This window comes from Papio anubis, chromosome 15, assembly GCF_008728515.1.
Source record: "Papio anubis isolate 15944 chromosome 15, Panubis1.0, whole genome shotgun sequence".
NCBI classification, from domain to species: Eukaryota; Metazoa; Chordata; class Mammalia; order Primates; family Cercopithecidae; genus Papio; species Papio anubis.
Genome location: NC_044990.1, coordinates 7,606,671 through 7,620,499, shown reverse-complemented (window position 1 = coordinate 7,620,499; position 13,829 = coordinate 7,606,671). Strand labels below are relative to the sequence as shown.

General features: G+C 40.4%; 1 protein-coding gene across 2 annotated transcripts in view; it reads left to right on the top strand.

Annotated features, from left to right (window-relative positions):
* The window catches only part of FLT1 (fms related tyrosine kinase 1), a 195,665-nt gene that overhangs the window by 81,097 nt on the left and 100,739 nt on the right, over positions 1–13,829 (top strand). For both annotated transcript variants that reach the window (XM_003913719.5, XM_009191695.4), the window contains exon 11: positions 8,439–8,553. In XM_003913719.5, coding sequence (XP_003913768.1) covers positions 8,439–8,553 — 115 coding nt within the window. The remainder of the gene's footprint in view (positions 1–8,438; positions 8,554–13,829) is intronic.

Below are 13,829 nucleotides of genomic sequence, written 5' to 3'. Positions count from 1 at the left end.
AACATTAATGATTTGTTTCCTGTGTGCCAGGCACTGTGCTAAGCGTGTTACACATTTAGTATCACCCTAATATTTGCTGATGTCAAACCAATCTTCTTTCAATTCTTTATTTAAATTATTTCCCTTATGTGTGCGTTTTTAGTGCCTATAATAAAACTAGTAAAACATGGTAGCTTGGGGTTGCTTGTTTGAGTTGGTTATGCTAAGAACACATCCATTCCCAAAGAATTTGAGGTAGTTCACAAAAAGGACAATACATAACTAAGCAGCCTTGGTGAAGTGAAAAAATGGGTAAGACCAGTATGGAGGTACGGCCCACAGGCTTTACTTTCCAGTTGTCAAGAGCAAGAAAGAGAAGTGAAACAAACATTTGCGAGATTAACGGGCTCATAAGATACCTTTCAGAGAACTGAGATCCAAGAGAAGTGATTTCTTCTCTCATGTGCTGTGGGACACTAATAGTAGGCAAACTCCCTGACCACACTTCTTCCACAGTGAGTGTCAGGTCTGGTAACTAACATCCCTCAATGTTGGCCAATGCCATAGCGCCAAAGCAGAATTTATTAAAAGTGATTTTGTGGGCTGGTGTGATCTAAGGACAAAATTTTAGAATGATACAAGAAATCAACAAGACTGCTAAGTTCTCCGAGCAATCTTCTGTGACTACGATTCTTGTAGTCAGGTTTTTGACATCCAGAGTTACATAACTGGAATGTTATAAAACCATGATTTCAACTCAGGTCTGACTAGCTCTAAAATCTATGTTCCTTATGCTAACCTGTGATTCCCTACCTCCACTCCCAAAAGCTTTCTGGATGTTTCAGTATTGACCACTAAATAAGAAGTAAGTTGTTCGCTTCCTTTTCGTGAGAACAAAATATAATGATAGCTTAAAATATTCTCCACTGAGTAACTGCAGCTACTATTTTAAGCCTCCTTCTTGAATGTGTTAAAGGATATTTTTTGTAGGCGCTCCTAATTTTTTCTTAAAGATTTCTTATTTCTCAAATCACACTTCCTCACCGACTATTCTTTCAGTAAGAAGAAAAGTGAATGAACAAAACAGGTGTCCTCTGTGAGGCCCCTATCTGGGTGTAGCCAAGTAAGCACCCACTCTTTTAGCCTCTCAGTTACCCACGTGCAGGCCCGTGAGGATCCCCTGGCCCTGGACTGTGTGAAGGAGAGCGGGGAGCTGGGAGGGAGAGAGTGTCTGGCTTGGGAGGGGGCGGGGAGATTGCTGGCACTCACTCTAGAAGCCAGCAGAAGGAGCAAGGAGGAAGGAAAAGCAGAGGCTGGGAAGAAGGGCCATGTTCTGAGTGTGAATGGACCACAGGGCCCTCGAGAGCAGGAAGCAGCGTGAGCCAAGACGCTCACGGAAAAGCTCTTATCTAAACAGAGGTGGCCCAGGACGCTGGATCCCCTCCACCATTGTCCAGGGAGCCGATCCGAAGTCCACAACCCCCGAAACTCTTCTCCACTCCCCCTTCTCCATTGAGGCAAGAAGTAATTTTCAGTATGGGCTCCAAGGCGTCACAAGGTCTCTCACTGCACAAGAAAGTCACTCCTCCAGGATCCCCTCAGCCTGACCCTGTGACCACCCTGAAGGCCCAGGCCCTTTTCCTGGAGCAAGAGGAGCAGGAACCATTCTGTCTAAACACTCCTTCCAATGCTACGCCTTTTTCTGCCAGCATCCGCTCTCCTATATTGTTTCATCTGTTGTAAGAGAACGTGCCCGGCTGCAGTGGCTCTCGCCTGTAATCCCAGCACTTTGGGAGGCCGAGGTGGGTGGATCACTTGAGGTCAGGAGTTCGAGACCAGCCTCAAGACGGCAAAACCCTATCTCTATTAAAAATACCAAAATTAGCCAGACGTGGTGGCACACGCCTGTAATCCCAGCTACTCTGGAGGCTGAGGCAGAAGAATCTCTTGAACCTGGGAGGCGGAGGTTGTAGTGAGCCAGGATGGTACCACTGCACTCCAGCCTGGGGGACACACTGAGACATTGTCTCAAAAAAGAAAGAAAGAGAGAGAGGGAGAGAGGGGGAGAGAGACAGAGAGAGAAAGAGAGGAGGGGAAAAGATAGTGTTTGCAGATTCTGTTAATCTGATGGCTCAGACACACAATCACTAATGTTTTGACACACACCCACAGTAGCAGAAGAATGTTTACATCAGGCCCTGCTACAGGATGGCCGCCATAATGGAGACCAGCCCTGGTCGTGCCCTCTGGCAGGGTTCCAGATGAGCTTTTTTTTTTCCTTCCTATTTTTTTTAAAGACATTTTACAGCTTCAATTTGCTTTTCATTACTCCTCTATCCTTTTGTTTCCTAGCTTGAAATGATTCAATATTCTTTACAAACAGATTCTAATCACAGTTAGCACGTGCAGTAAAATCTCATTAAACAGATAAGCAGAGTTCACACAAGTCTTCAGATTTCATCATCCAAAAAAAAAAAAAAAAGGAGAGGGAGATTACTGTCTTGAGACTTCGTAGAACTTTCTAGACCCTTTTTGTTGCCAAATTAAATGTGCTTTCATTATACATTTATATAAACATTCATTCCCAGACAATGGTTCCGTCTCAAATAGGCAACCACTGGGTGTTGGGTACTCAAATCACCACTCACCCACACCCCTGTCCCCGGGGCACTCATTCTAGTATTGGAGTTTATAATAAAACAGGCCAGCTTCATCCCAGAACATGCTCCTTGATCATGCAGACAAAAATAAGTTACCAAGGAGAGAAAAAAATTGTGATAAATATTGGATGGTTTTATTTTGTTGTAAGATTTTTTATTTTTTATTTTTTATTTTTTATTTTTTTTGAGACGGAGTTTCGCTCTTGTTGACCAGGCTAGAATGCAATGGTGCGATCTCGGCTCACCACAAACTCCGCCTCCCAGGTTCAAGCTATTCTCCTGCCTCTGCCTCCCCAGTAGCTGGATTACAGGCCACCATGCCTGGCTAATTTTTGTATTTTTAGTAGAGACAGGGTTTCTCCATGTTGGTCAGGTTTGTCCCGAACTCCCAATCTCAGGTGATCCACCCACCTCAGCCTCCCAAAATGCTTTACAGGTGTGAGTCACCACGCCTGGCCAGATTTTTTTTTAATGATAAAATGTATCAGCCAGTAGAAGGCAAAGAGTTCCTATAATTTCACCATCAAAGCATGTTTATGACCAAAACAAACTAGAATTTATGCCAAAAATGTAACTATAAAGTAGTCTTCTGCCCCTTTCCCCTGTCCTTGTCCACCAATAGACAGGTACATCTTCTTTCTCCCTCTTAAAAACAAACATTTAATTTTGCTAGTGTCTGACTTTGTGCTGGTTTGAATTTAGAGGTCCCCCCGAGTTTTCCTCTGTAACAGGTGACTCTGAGCCAGACTTCCCCCATGGTGGGAAAGGTTTGGGGAGGTTTCTTGGGATCAGAAGTCACCCTACATGATGGACAGAGCTCTGGGATGGTGAAAAGAGGAGAGTCTGGGTTCTGATCCTAATTCTGCTCCTTTCCCTGTGAACTTGAGCAAAGCATTTGATTTTTCAGAGTCTCAGTTTCCTTATGGATAAAAGGATTTACGAAATAAGGATCATAATACCTGCTTCATAGGGTGACTGTGAGAACTAATTAAGGCAAAATGTGTATTGCTTCTAGCCCAGGCTTTAGTAGCACATAGTAGCAGCTCACAAAACTTGTTTCCCTTCAAGCAGCCAAGAATCAGATATGAGCACAACAGAGATTTGAAATGCCAGCTTAATATCATTTATTGAAAGAGGATCCTTTTTAAAAACAAATCTGTGTGTCTTAAGACTAAGGCTGTAGAGCAGACCTTCTAGAATCAATGTGGTTATTAAACTGGCAGGAAATCATTTATGAAATGAGAATTTTATACTGGATTGCTACAGGAGTCTTGGGTACCATAACAGGCACTAAACAGATGGACAGTTTCTAGAAAGGCTAAATGAAGTGTTGAACCATCCCACCCAATACTCCAAGAGAATTGATCATTTTCTCACAAGAGAACCACTTCAAAGAAAACCCAAGTACTTACTATCACAGCTAACGCTCACCCAGCTGGGCTTTCCTTTCTGATTCCACCAGATGTGACAGTCTATCCCCCTAAGGAAAGAAAGTACTGGCTCTGAGCTTGAAGTAGGGGGAGGGGAGAGGAAGGCAGGAGGAATGAAGAAAATCTAAAAATAAGAATTGTTAAAAACCAGCAATTAAGAAAAAGCACAGGTGAACAAAGGGGTACCTTTGGGAGTGCATTGTGCATTACGTTTCGTGAGTGTTGGATTTGAAAAGGTGAATGGAACCTGTCTTGAATTTAGGAACTGCAGGGTGACAAAGTGAGCTCTCATAGAAACTGTAATATAAACTGTAATTGCAGACTGTGCATGCACTGGTCATTCAACATATTTTGATTGTGTAAGATGAGAGATGTTTAGCAAATTTTGGAAGGAGACTGACCATGTTATGCAAAAGGAGCTAAAAAAAAAAATAAAGACATGGACTCCTCAACATAGTAATGGTGTTTGTATAGTGAATATTTGAGATGTCTTTTCTTACTATATCCAAGAAGTACTGAAGCATAATAATTTCTTGTCATATGATGGTAGTACATGGATATCATGTTACATATGGTGTTGGGGTCAAGTGCACAGGTTCTGAAATGAGCCAGAACTGAGAACAAATTCTGCCAGCACTCATACTGTCAAGACTGTAGGTTTGACCAGGCACATTGGCTCACACCTGTAATCCCAGTACCTCGGGAGGCTGAGGCAGGCAGATTGCTTGAGCCCAGGAGTTCAAGATCAGCCTGGGCAGCATGGTGAAACTCCATCTCCACTAAAAATACAAAAATTATCCTGGCATGATGGCACACACATGTAGTCCCAGCTACTCGGAAGGCTGAGGCTGGAGGACCAGTTGAGACCAGGAGGTCAAGGCTGCAATGAACCAAGATTGTTCCACCACGCTCCAGCCTGGGTGACAGAAAGGAAAAAAAAAGGAAGAAAGAAAGATTGTAGGTTTGACCTCTGTGTTGGTTTTGCCTTTTTCTGTGGCCCCAGACTGCCTTCATCTGTCTTTGGTCACAGAGAAGCCAAATATTTTTGAGTGTGGTGGGAATAAGGCAAATTCATCACCGTTACAAGAAAATCAGCCCAAAGCATGTAGGTCAGTAGTGTCATCTGCATATATAGAGGGTGGCGGTTTCCCATAATGTGTCAAGAGAAGAAGACTAGTAACTTAGACCAGATGGGGAGTTCCACAGACGGCTCCCACTCGGAATGTAGAAGGCTGACACACCACACATGAGGCCCTAGCTCCTTGTGTTGGAAACAGAATTGGCTGCTTTCTTTTAATTTATTTGTATCAATCTCTAGTCCGAAACTAAGTTGTTTCAGGTCCAGAGCAATCAGCAGAGATGACATGGAGTACACTCTTAGCCCATATTTTTTTTTGTTTTTCTTTCAGGGGTTATAAATACCTCCCTGCCATTGTACTTGGCATGCTGTATGCAAATGGAGGTAGGAGTCCTATAGCTCATTAGGAAAGGGACCAAGGCTTGGAGCAAAGAGAGGACAGCGCCGAGCTGAGGCTGATAACAGTGGCCTTGTCCAGAATAGTGCATGGGAGCTTTCTTATCTCGCTTTGGCAGGAGGTGCTGTGGACTTCCTGTGCGAAATCAGGAGTGAACGCTGCTTTCCTCTTGTTGTTCGGCTTCCTCCCCCCTCAAGACAGTTCCCAGCACAGTGATTATCTTTGCATCTTCAAACATGGCACAATCTACTTCCTTAAGAGCTTGATGTATTCTTAAGGCTTAGGCACATTCCCCTCCCCTAAATCTCTTTTCAAGTGCCGTTATATAGTAAGGCTTCTAAATGACATTCTATTTTTATAGACCCAATTACAAAGAGGGAAAAATAACAGCCCCTAAATTAGAAAATAGCCACAGAATCTGTCCTTTTTATGTAGAAGAGCTGGCAATAAGTCTGGCCTATAGTTTCCATACTAAGGCTTGTGCCCTTAGTAACTGCCCTCAGAGTCATGGGTGTGGGATGGGGGAGGTGTGGGGTGTCAGAGGTCAACAGCCCCAAGTGAACTCAGATAGCAGACTGTGTTTCCCTTGAGAAACATCCAGGCTTGCTTTACTCTAACATATTTCTTTGCATTTCCTAAAGCCCAGGAGTATGAAATTAAGATCTTTGACTAAGGCCTCCCTGATCTTTTTCCTTGCTTTGGGGGAAAAGGAATAAAATCTGAAAACTTGTCTTCCAGATGCTAGAGAACTTTAGCTGTTTGATGTCACAATCCCAAGTACATATGCGCATGTCTAATCTAGGTATATACACATGTATATGTGCACATTATATATACTCATGTATATAAGTACTGTACTATGAGTGTTTGAAAGACAGCAAGTCTAACACGAAATTAAGGTGGGGATGTTATAGTCTAGAAAATGGAGAATATGGATAAAGAAAAAATAGGGCAAAGTGACTCTAATATAATGACTTTTAAACTTTGTCATTAAAATGTTTCTAATAAAGGAGAAAGTGTATAATTTCTCTTTGGCTCAGTTTACTTATCAATAAGCATTAAAATGTTCATTTATTTTACCTGATGATTATTATAAGGATGATACTGGGTAAAAACTGCAGAAATTCCTTGAGGAATGGTCACCTTTTATTCATTCTTTTCAAATTTTAAATCTTGTAATCTAACTGTAAAGACATCTTTAAAAACATTTGGGGAAATCTGATACATGGTTTAGGTGCAAACACCACCATGGAATTATTGCTAATTCTCTTAGGTGTAAAAGTAGCGTTGTGGTTATCTTGGAAAAATTTGCTCATTTTTTAGAGAGACCCACTGAAGTACATAGGGCTAAAATGACAAGATGTCTGAGATTTGTTTTAAATACATAAATCCTTCATTTGGCCAGGCTAGAAAGTTGAAAAATAAATAAAAAAACACAGAAGAAAAAAAAGAAGGGATAGATGAAGCCAATGTGACAAAATTTTGACAACTATGAAATCTGGGTGACAGGCATATGGGGATATATCACCCTATTCTCTCTATTTCTCGGTATGTTTGATAATGACAAACAATTAAAACAAGTAGAAACTCTTAGCAAAAACAACATGCCAGTACCTGTGCCTGTCTGCATGTGTGCAAATGTTTATGGGGTGCTGACGGCATGCTCGGGCCCTGCCCTGCTATGGGGACAGAGTGAATACGTTGATTTGTCCCCTGTCCAGTAGCTGTCGGCCCAGCGGGGACTCAGAACCATTAAGTCAGCACTTAAAAGGTGGTGAGTACTCTGCAGGAGGACGTTACAGGGCAAGTACCCCCGCAGATGCGGTAGTTTAACACTCTGGAGTTCCTTCTCAGCCCAAGGACCAGAGAGGAGTAGTAACAGAACGTTTTTCTGATTACATTCCCTTTTTCTCACTGACTTGCGCCTCCCATTTTCCTCTCACATAAGTCATTCCTGTTCTTGGCTACTTAAGACGAACCACTCATTTTTTTCTGGAAATGAAGCTTGAAAATTTCATTTAGCCTATAATCCCAGGTACAGGCTGACGCGGCAGGATTGCTTGAACCCAGAGGTTCGAAGCTGCAGTGACCTATGATTGCACCACTACACACTCGACTAGGTGACAGAGTGAGACCCTCTCTCTAATAATAATAATAATAATAAAATTCCTCTTGGTTTAAAAAATCTGCAGAATCTGCCCAAGACATGTACAAATTAGAGACCAGCAAGTTTTCTGCTCAAAAAAATTCTAGTCCAGAAAATCAGAATGCAAAATGGTGAAATGTTTAAAACAGAGAGAGAATTCATGGACCTCAGAGATAAATAACATCAATGCCTTTATTTTATAATTAAACACTTGAGGCCTGAGAGCTTGAACAGTTCCCCAAAACTTGAGCAGAGATAGACTGAATTTAATAACTGTTTCATGATGTTTATTTCCATATGCACTTAATTAGCCCTGGAAAAAATTAGCCATCCAACTGCATATTCCGATTAAAAGTCAGCTTTTTATAGATATAAAATGGTATGATTTCCTTGACGTTTTTATTCATTAACATAACTTCATTTTTCCCATTTGAATGTTACTTCCACTAAAAACTAAAATCTAGCTATTAAATTTTAAAATTTATGCATTTTTACTTAATATTAACATTTAGAACAAGGATATATGGTGACACACTAGTGTGGGGTTTTTTTCAAGTATGAGCCAAATATATTTGCTATTTTTTAAGTTTTGAGGATGAATATAGGAAAAAACCTAAGGAAAAGAAGACTCATACATAAAATTTGTGACTCTGTTATCTGAGGACTTACACCAAGTTTTCATTTCACCTGTCCGCATTGACTGAACCATGCTGTAAAGCCACATTGTGATAACTTTTTTTTTTAATAGGTATGACTTTTGTTCCAATAATGAAGAGTCCTTTATCCTGGATCCTGACAGCAACATAGGAAACAGAATTGAGAGCATCACTCAGCGCATGGCAATAATAGAAGGAAAGAATAAGGTATTGTTTGTAAAAATGAGCACTGGGATGTTTATTCTACAAATACACTGTCAGCTCCCAATTCTAGGTTTATTGGAACCAGGAGTAATTCAAATGTTCAAATAAAAATTCAGACAGAAGAAAGACAATGTCTGAACTATGTCTTTATGGAGATACATACAGAGACTACTCAAGCTGCCAGTTCCAACATAATGAGTATTCATTCCTAATGGTAGAGATGGCACTGTCCGCTTGAACATCAAACTGGCCCACACTGGTGGTTCACAATCCTGGCTGCCTATTAGAATACTCTACCAATTATTACTACATCCAAATCTCCGGAGTGCAGCCTAGGGCTTGTAAAAGTTTCCCAGATGATTACAGCATGTGATGAGGATTGGAATCACTGATGTACATAAAGTGGGATCCCAGTAAGCAAAAGCTAGTATAAGACTTAGAGCTAAAACTGAATGTTTCTATTTTGTGAAATATGTATTTCCCTCTGTCTTTGCAAGATCAAAGCTTAAGTTGGGGGGGATGCGCAAACACACAACCTATCAAGATTCCTTGACCTCATCAGCGCACTGTTCATTTTATACTCCCCTCACCCCCACTGAACCTTGGCAAAAGCTAACAAGCCTGTGAGCTAGGAAAGTCTCAGTGGTTCTCAGACCTAGTGGCTTTTTCCTGTTGAATTAGAAAAGAATACACTTAAAAATCTGCTATTGTCTGGCACAGGGATAGTGATTCTTTTTTTCTTTTTTTTTTTTTTTTTTGAGATGGAGTCTCACTCTGTCACCCAGGCTGGAGTCCAATGGCATGATCTCGGCTCACTGCAACCTCTGCCTCCTGGGTTCAAGTGATTCTCCTGTTTTAGCCTCCCAAGTAGCTAGGATTACAGGCACCTGTCATCACGCCTGGCTAATTTTTGTATTTTTAGTAGAGACAGGGTTTCACCATGTTGGCCAGGTTGGTCTTGAACTCCTGACCTCAGGTGATCCTCCTGCCTCGACCTCCCAAAGTGCTGGGATTACAGGTGTGAGTCTCCGTGCCCAGCTGTGATTCTTTTAAAAAAGAAAAAACATATCAAGTATCCCCTTGCTGACATGTCTGTTTACACATATATATCTTGATTTGGAGTAAAGACTGTTAATACAGTTTCCACTGCCTGCTTGAGTGTGGATATGCTTATGTTATCTATTCAGCCGTACCCTTTGCACTTGAAAATGACAAAGTAGATGGCATCGTTCCTCATGTATGATTTAACAATAACAACAAATAACATCTATAATTTTCATTAAGTGAAACTTTTTGACATATGCTAATGTCAACATCATTCTTGGGCAGATGAGCGTGGTTATCTCCATTTTAAAGATAAAGAAAACAGAGATGATAAGATGATTAACCCAAAGCCAGCTTAAAAGTGTAAATGAGAGACTCAAACCAAAGTCTTTCCTTTCCAAAACCTAATGCTCTTATAGTCAAGTAAGCCAATGTAGAAATTAGTCAGAGTGGCAGTAGCTTATACAATAACACCAATAGTCTCTTATTAAACATTTAGGAAGTTTTTATAACTACAGCAGTAGCTGTAGGTGGTTTACAACTCTTTTTCTCTAACAGAAATAAGCAGTACTTTAAAACATTCGGTGATGTGTGGCTATTGATAAGAGAGCAGTGTAATGAAATACTTAGAAGAAGTTATATAAACTTGAAAGTTTAATTTGTTCTTTCTTTTTTTTTTTTTTTTTTTGAGATAGAGTCTCACTCTGTTGCCCAGGCTGGAGTGCAGTGGCCCAATCTCAGTTCACGGCAACCTCCGCCTCCCAGGGTTCAAGCGATTCTTGTGCCTCAGCCTCCGAAGTAGCGGGGATTACAGGCACACGCCATCTAAGTTTTGTATTTCTAGTGGAGACAGGGTTTCACCATGTTGGCCAGGCTAATCTAGAACTCCTGACCTTGTGATCTGCCCGCCTTGGCCTCCCAAAGTTCTGGGATTACAGGCATGAGCCACCACATCCGGCCTTCAGATATTTTTAATAAGGAAACTACCTCAGTTTATTAGCAGTGGACAGCAAATTGGTTGTCACAAAGTACTAGAAAAATGTCAAGATGCCATTCATTGGTTATGTCAATTCATTTTGTTTTTTCCTGAGCGTATCAGGAGGATGTACTGTTAACTGCTGGATATTAACACAAGAATTTATAAGCTTAATTTCAGTGGTAACGTCTAGTGCTATTTTGATATCCTATCCACAAAAATATACAATAGGAAATAAAATGAAAAATGAGAAAGCTAGGTGAAGTTTCTGGCTAATCCAAACCATGAAGTAGCAACTTGACTCCATATATAATGTAAAACCTATCAAAACCAGTGGAAGTGGAGTATCAAAACATGCCCATGATAAAAGAACTTCCCTGATTTTCTCCATGAAGGTTTAAAACAAATTTATTGTCTTGTAATTTTATAGTTATGCAGAAGATTTTAAATATAGACCTCTGCACTTGTGCTACCCAACCTGCCATCAGGAGCCCTGGAGTCAAACTATGACACTTCCTCTCTGTATAACCACATGCAAACCAGCTCACCTCTCTCAGCCTGAGTTCTTTCCTCCAAAAAAACAGAACTAATGATACTTGCCCTAGCTAGTTTCCTGTTACGAGGGTGAAATGAAATAACATAATGAAGTCCAGGTGTGGTGGCTCATGCCTGTAATCCCAACAATTTGGTAGGCCGAGGCGGGCGGATCACCTGAGGTCAGAAGTTAAAGACCAGCCTGGCCAATATGGCAAAACCTCATCTCTACTAGAAATACAAAAATTAGCAGGGCATAGTGGTGGGCGCCTGTAATCCCAGCTACTCGGAAGGCTAAGGCACAAGAATTGCTTGAACCCGGGAAGTGGAGGTTACAGTGAGCCGAGACTGTGCCACTGCACTCCAGCCTGCGTGACAGAGTGAGACTGTGTCTCAAAAAGTAAATAAATAACATAACATAACATGAGAAAGTCCTATACAAGTACTACTTTATTCAAGTGAATGTCATATGTACCCTTATGCAATTCCCCCAACTGATTGTGATCATATACAATGAAGACTTTGTTAAACAATTGTTTGCACTGAAAAAACTTTTAATATACATACTAAACAAAGTCTCTCTCTCTATATATATATAAAAAAATATGTATATAAATATATATTATATATAAAAATATATATAATATATATAAATATATATGGTACATATCCCATTAGCAGTTGTAATTGTAATATATTATACTTTAAATAAATTACTGAGTTCATATCTTGAATTTAGGAGAATTTAGTAACTTTACTTTTAGCATCTACTAATGTATCTTTTTGTGGGTTTGAAAAAAAATGTATCTGTCATATGATGGTGACAAAATGGAAGTTTTGCTGTTTCTGAGTTATATGCAGTGCTTTTTCCCTTACAATTAAAACTGTTTTTGTTTTGTATACATTTTTAGAAAGTAAATTAAAGTCCCAGCTTAGACTGCGGTGATCCCTTTATCCACCGTCACATGGTAGCCTGCCCAGCAATGCTACTCCACAGGTCAGTGGGGCAGCGCTCACACTCACGCTGGAGCACCTGTTGGATTTTTTTTCTTTGTTTTGTTGCATTTTTTTGTTTAACTCAAGGAAGGGTATAGAGGACAATAAAATTTAGTTGGCGAGTTTTGGCCCAGATTTGTGAAAAGTGAGTCATCAACTGGAGTTGCTAATAGCAAATGTGCACTTTCGTATTGTCTAAATGGGGTTGCCAAACTGTTAGGTTTGTAGATACGGAGTAGGAAGTAGAAGGAACCCCGTGTTAGAAAAAACACACAGGAAATACGCTATCACAGCATTAATTCTGTAAGGTTGGAGAATCATTACCATTTTAATGTGTTAGCAATGTTTCCATTGAAATCCTTCTGACTGTACCTTGAGAAGTGTGTCCTGTATAAGACAAATCCATGACAGGAGCAAGAATCCCAACCACAGAATTACAGCTTGTGTTTCAGTTCCCACACACACCCCAATGTTTTCTAAATCTCACGTTCTATTTTCCCATCAGTTGGCTCAAATGTGCCACCCTGTGTTAATTTTAGATTCTTCCATGACCTTTATACATCTACTTTTATTTCTCCGTGAAACACTTGAAAGGAAGCTATATTAGAAACATCCCGAGATTAAAATCAGTGTTCCATATATAGATTTTTAAAAAACGAGTGCTGGAATTAGGTTGAATGACACATCACCCCATCCATTCTATTCCGTGAGGTTCAAACAACATTGTAGTAACAAATTACTAATGCTTAATGAAAGGGAAGGAAGGAAGGAGCATGAAAAACTCCAAACTTACAGTACTTGCTGATAGTTTTATGAGCATTCCTGGGCCATACCAAAGAGCCCAGAGAATGGGCTTGAAGGATCTATCTCTAACATGTAAATCCTTGAGGGCCAGGCCAGGCACTGGAAGCACCCCGGAAAGCAAATGTAGTAAAAATGAAGAGTAGAAAGCATGAGTCCTTTAAGACTAATAGAAACTTTGATATTCTAATTTTATTTATTTATTTATTTATTTATTTATTTATTTATTTTGGCACGATCTCGGCTCATTGCAACCCCCACTTCCCATGTTCAAGCGATTTTCCTGCCTCAGCCTCCCAAGTAGCTGGGACTACAAGCGCCTGGGACTACACCAGGCCCAGCTAATCTTTGTATTTATAGTAGAGCCAGGGTTTCGCCATGTTGGCCAGGCTGGTCTTGAACTCCCGACCTCAGGTGATCCGCCAGCCTCAGCCTTCCAAAGTGCTGGGATTACAGGCCTGAGCCGCCGTATCCAGCCTGATAGCCTAATTTCATTTCAGCACTTCTGCTTTTTTCTCTTCCTCAGTCCTCCTTCAATTATTTTCAATTGCGGAAAATGAAAACTAATTATAGAACTAATACAAGTAAATATCCTTAAGAATTTATTTTGGCATGCCTTATAGAATGAATGATCATAATTTCAAACATGCAACTCAAATTCTTGGTTACTTTCTCTTTGAAAGTATTTAGTTGATATTGCATGCCCCAATTGTGATGCTATTTTCATTTTTTTCCCTTGACACCATAGTATTTGGATGTAAGCACTGAGGAAGAGATTTTTTTCCTTTATTCAGAAGACTCCGACATTGAAACTCACTGTCCCATGCGAAGCTGCCTTCTAGTCCAGCCAGACTACACTGAGCTACAATTCACACTTGAGCTCCTTTCTCTGACCCTATAAAGTTTAAACTTTAATTGTCAAACAATT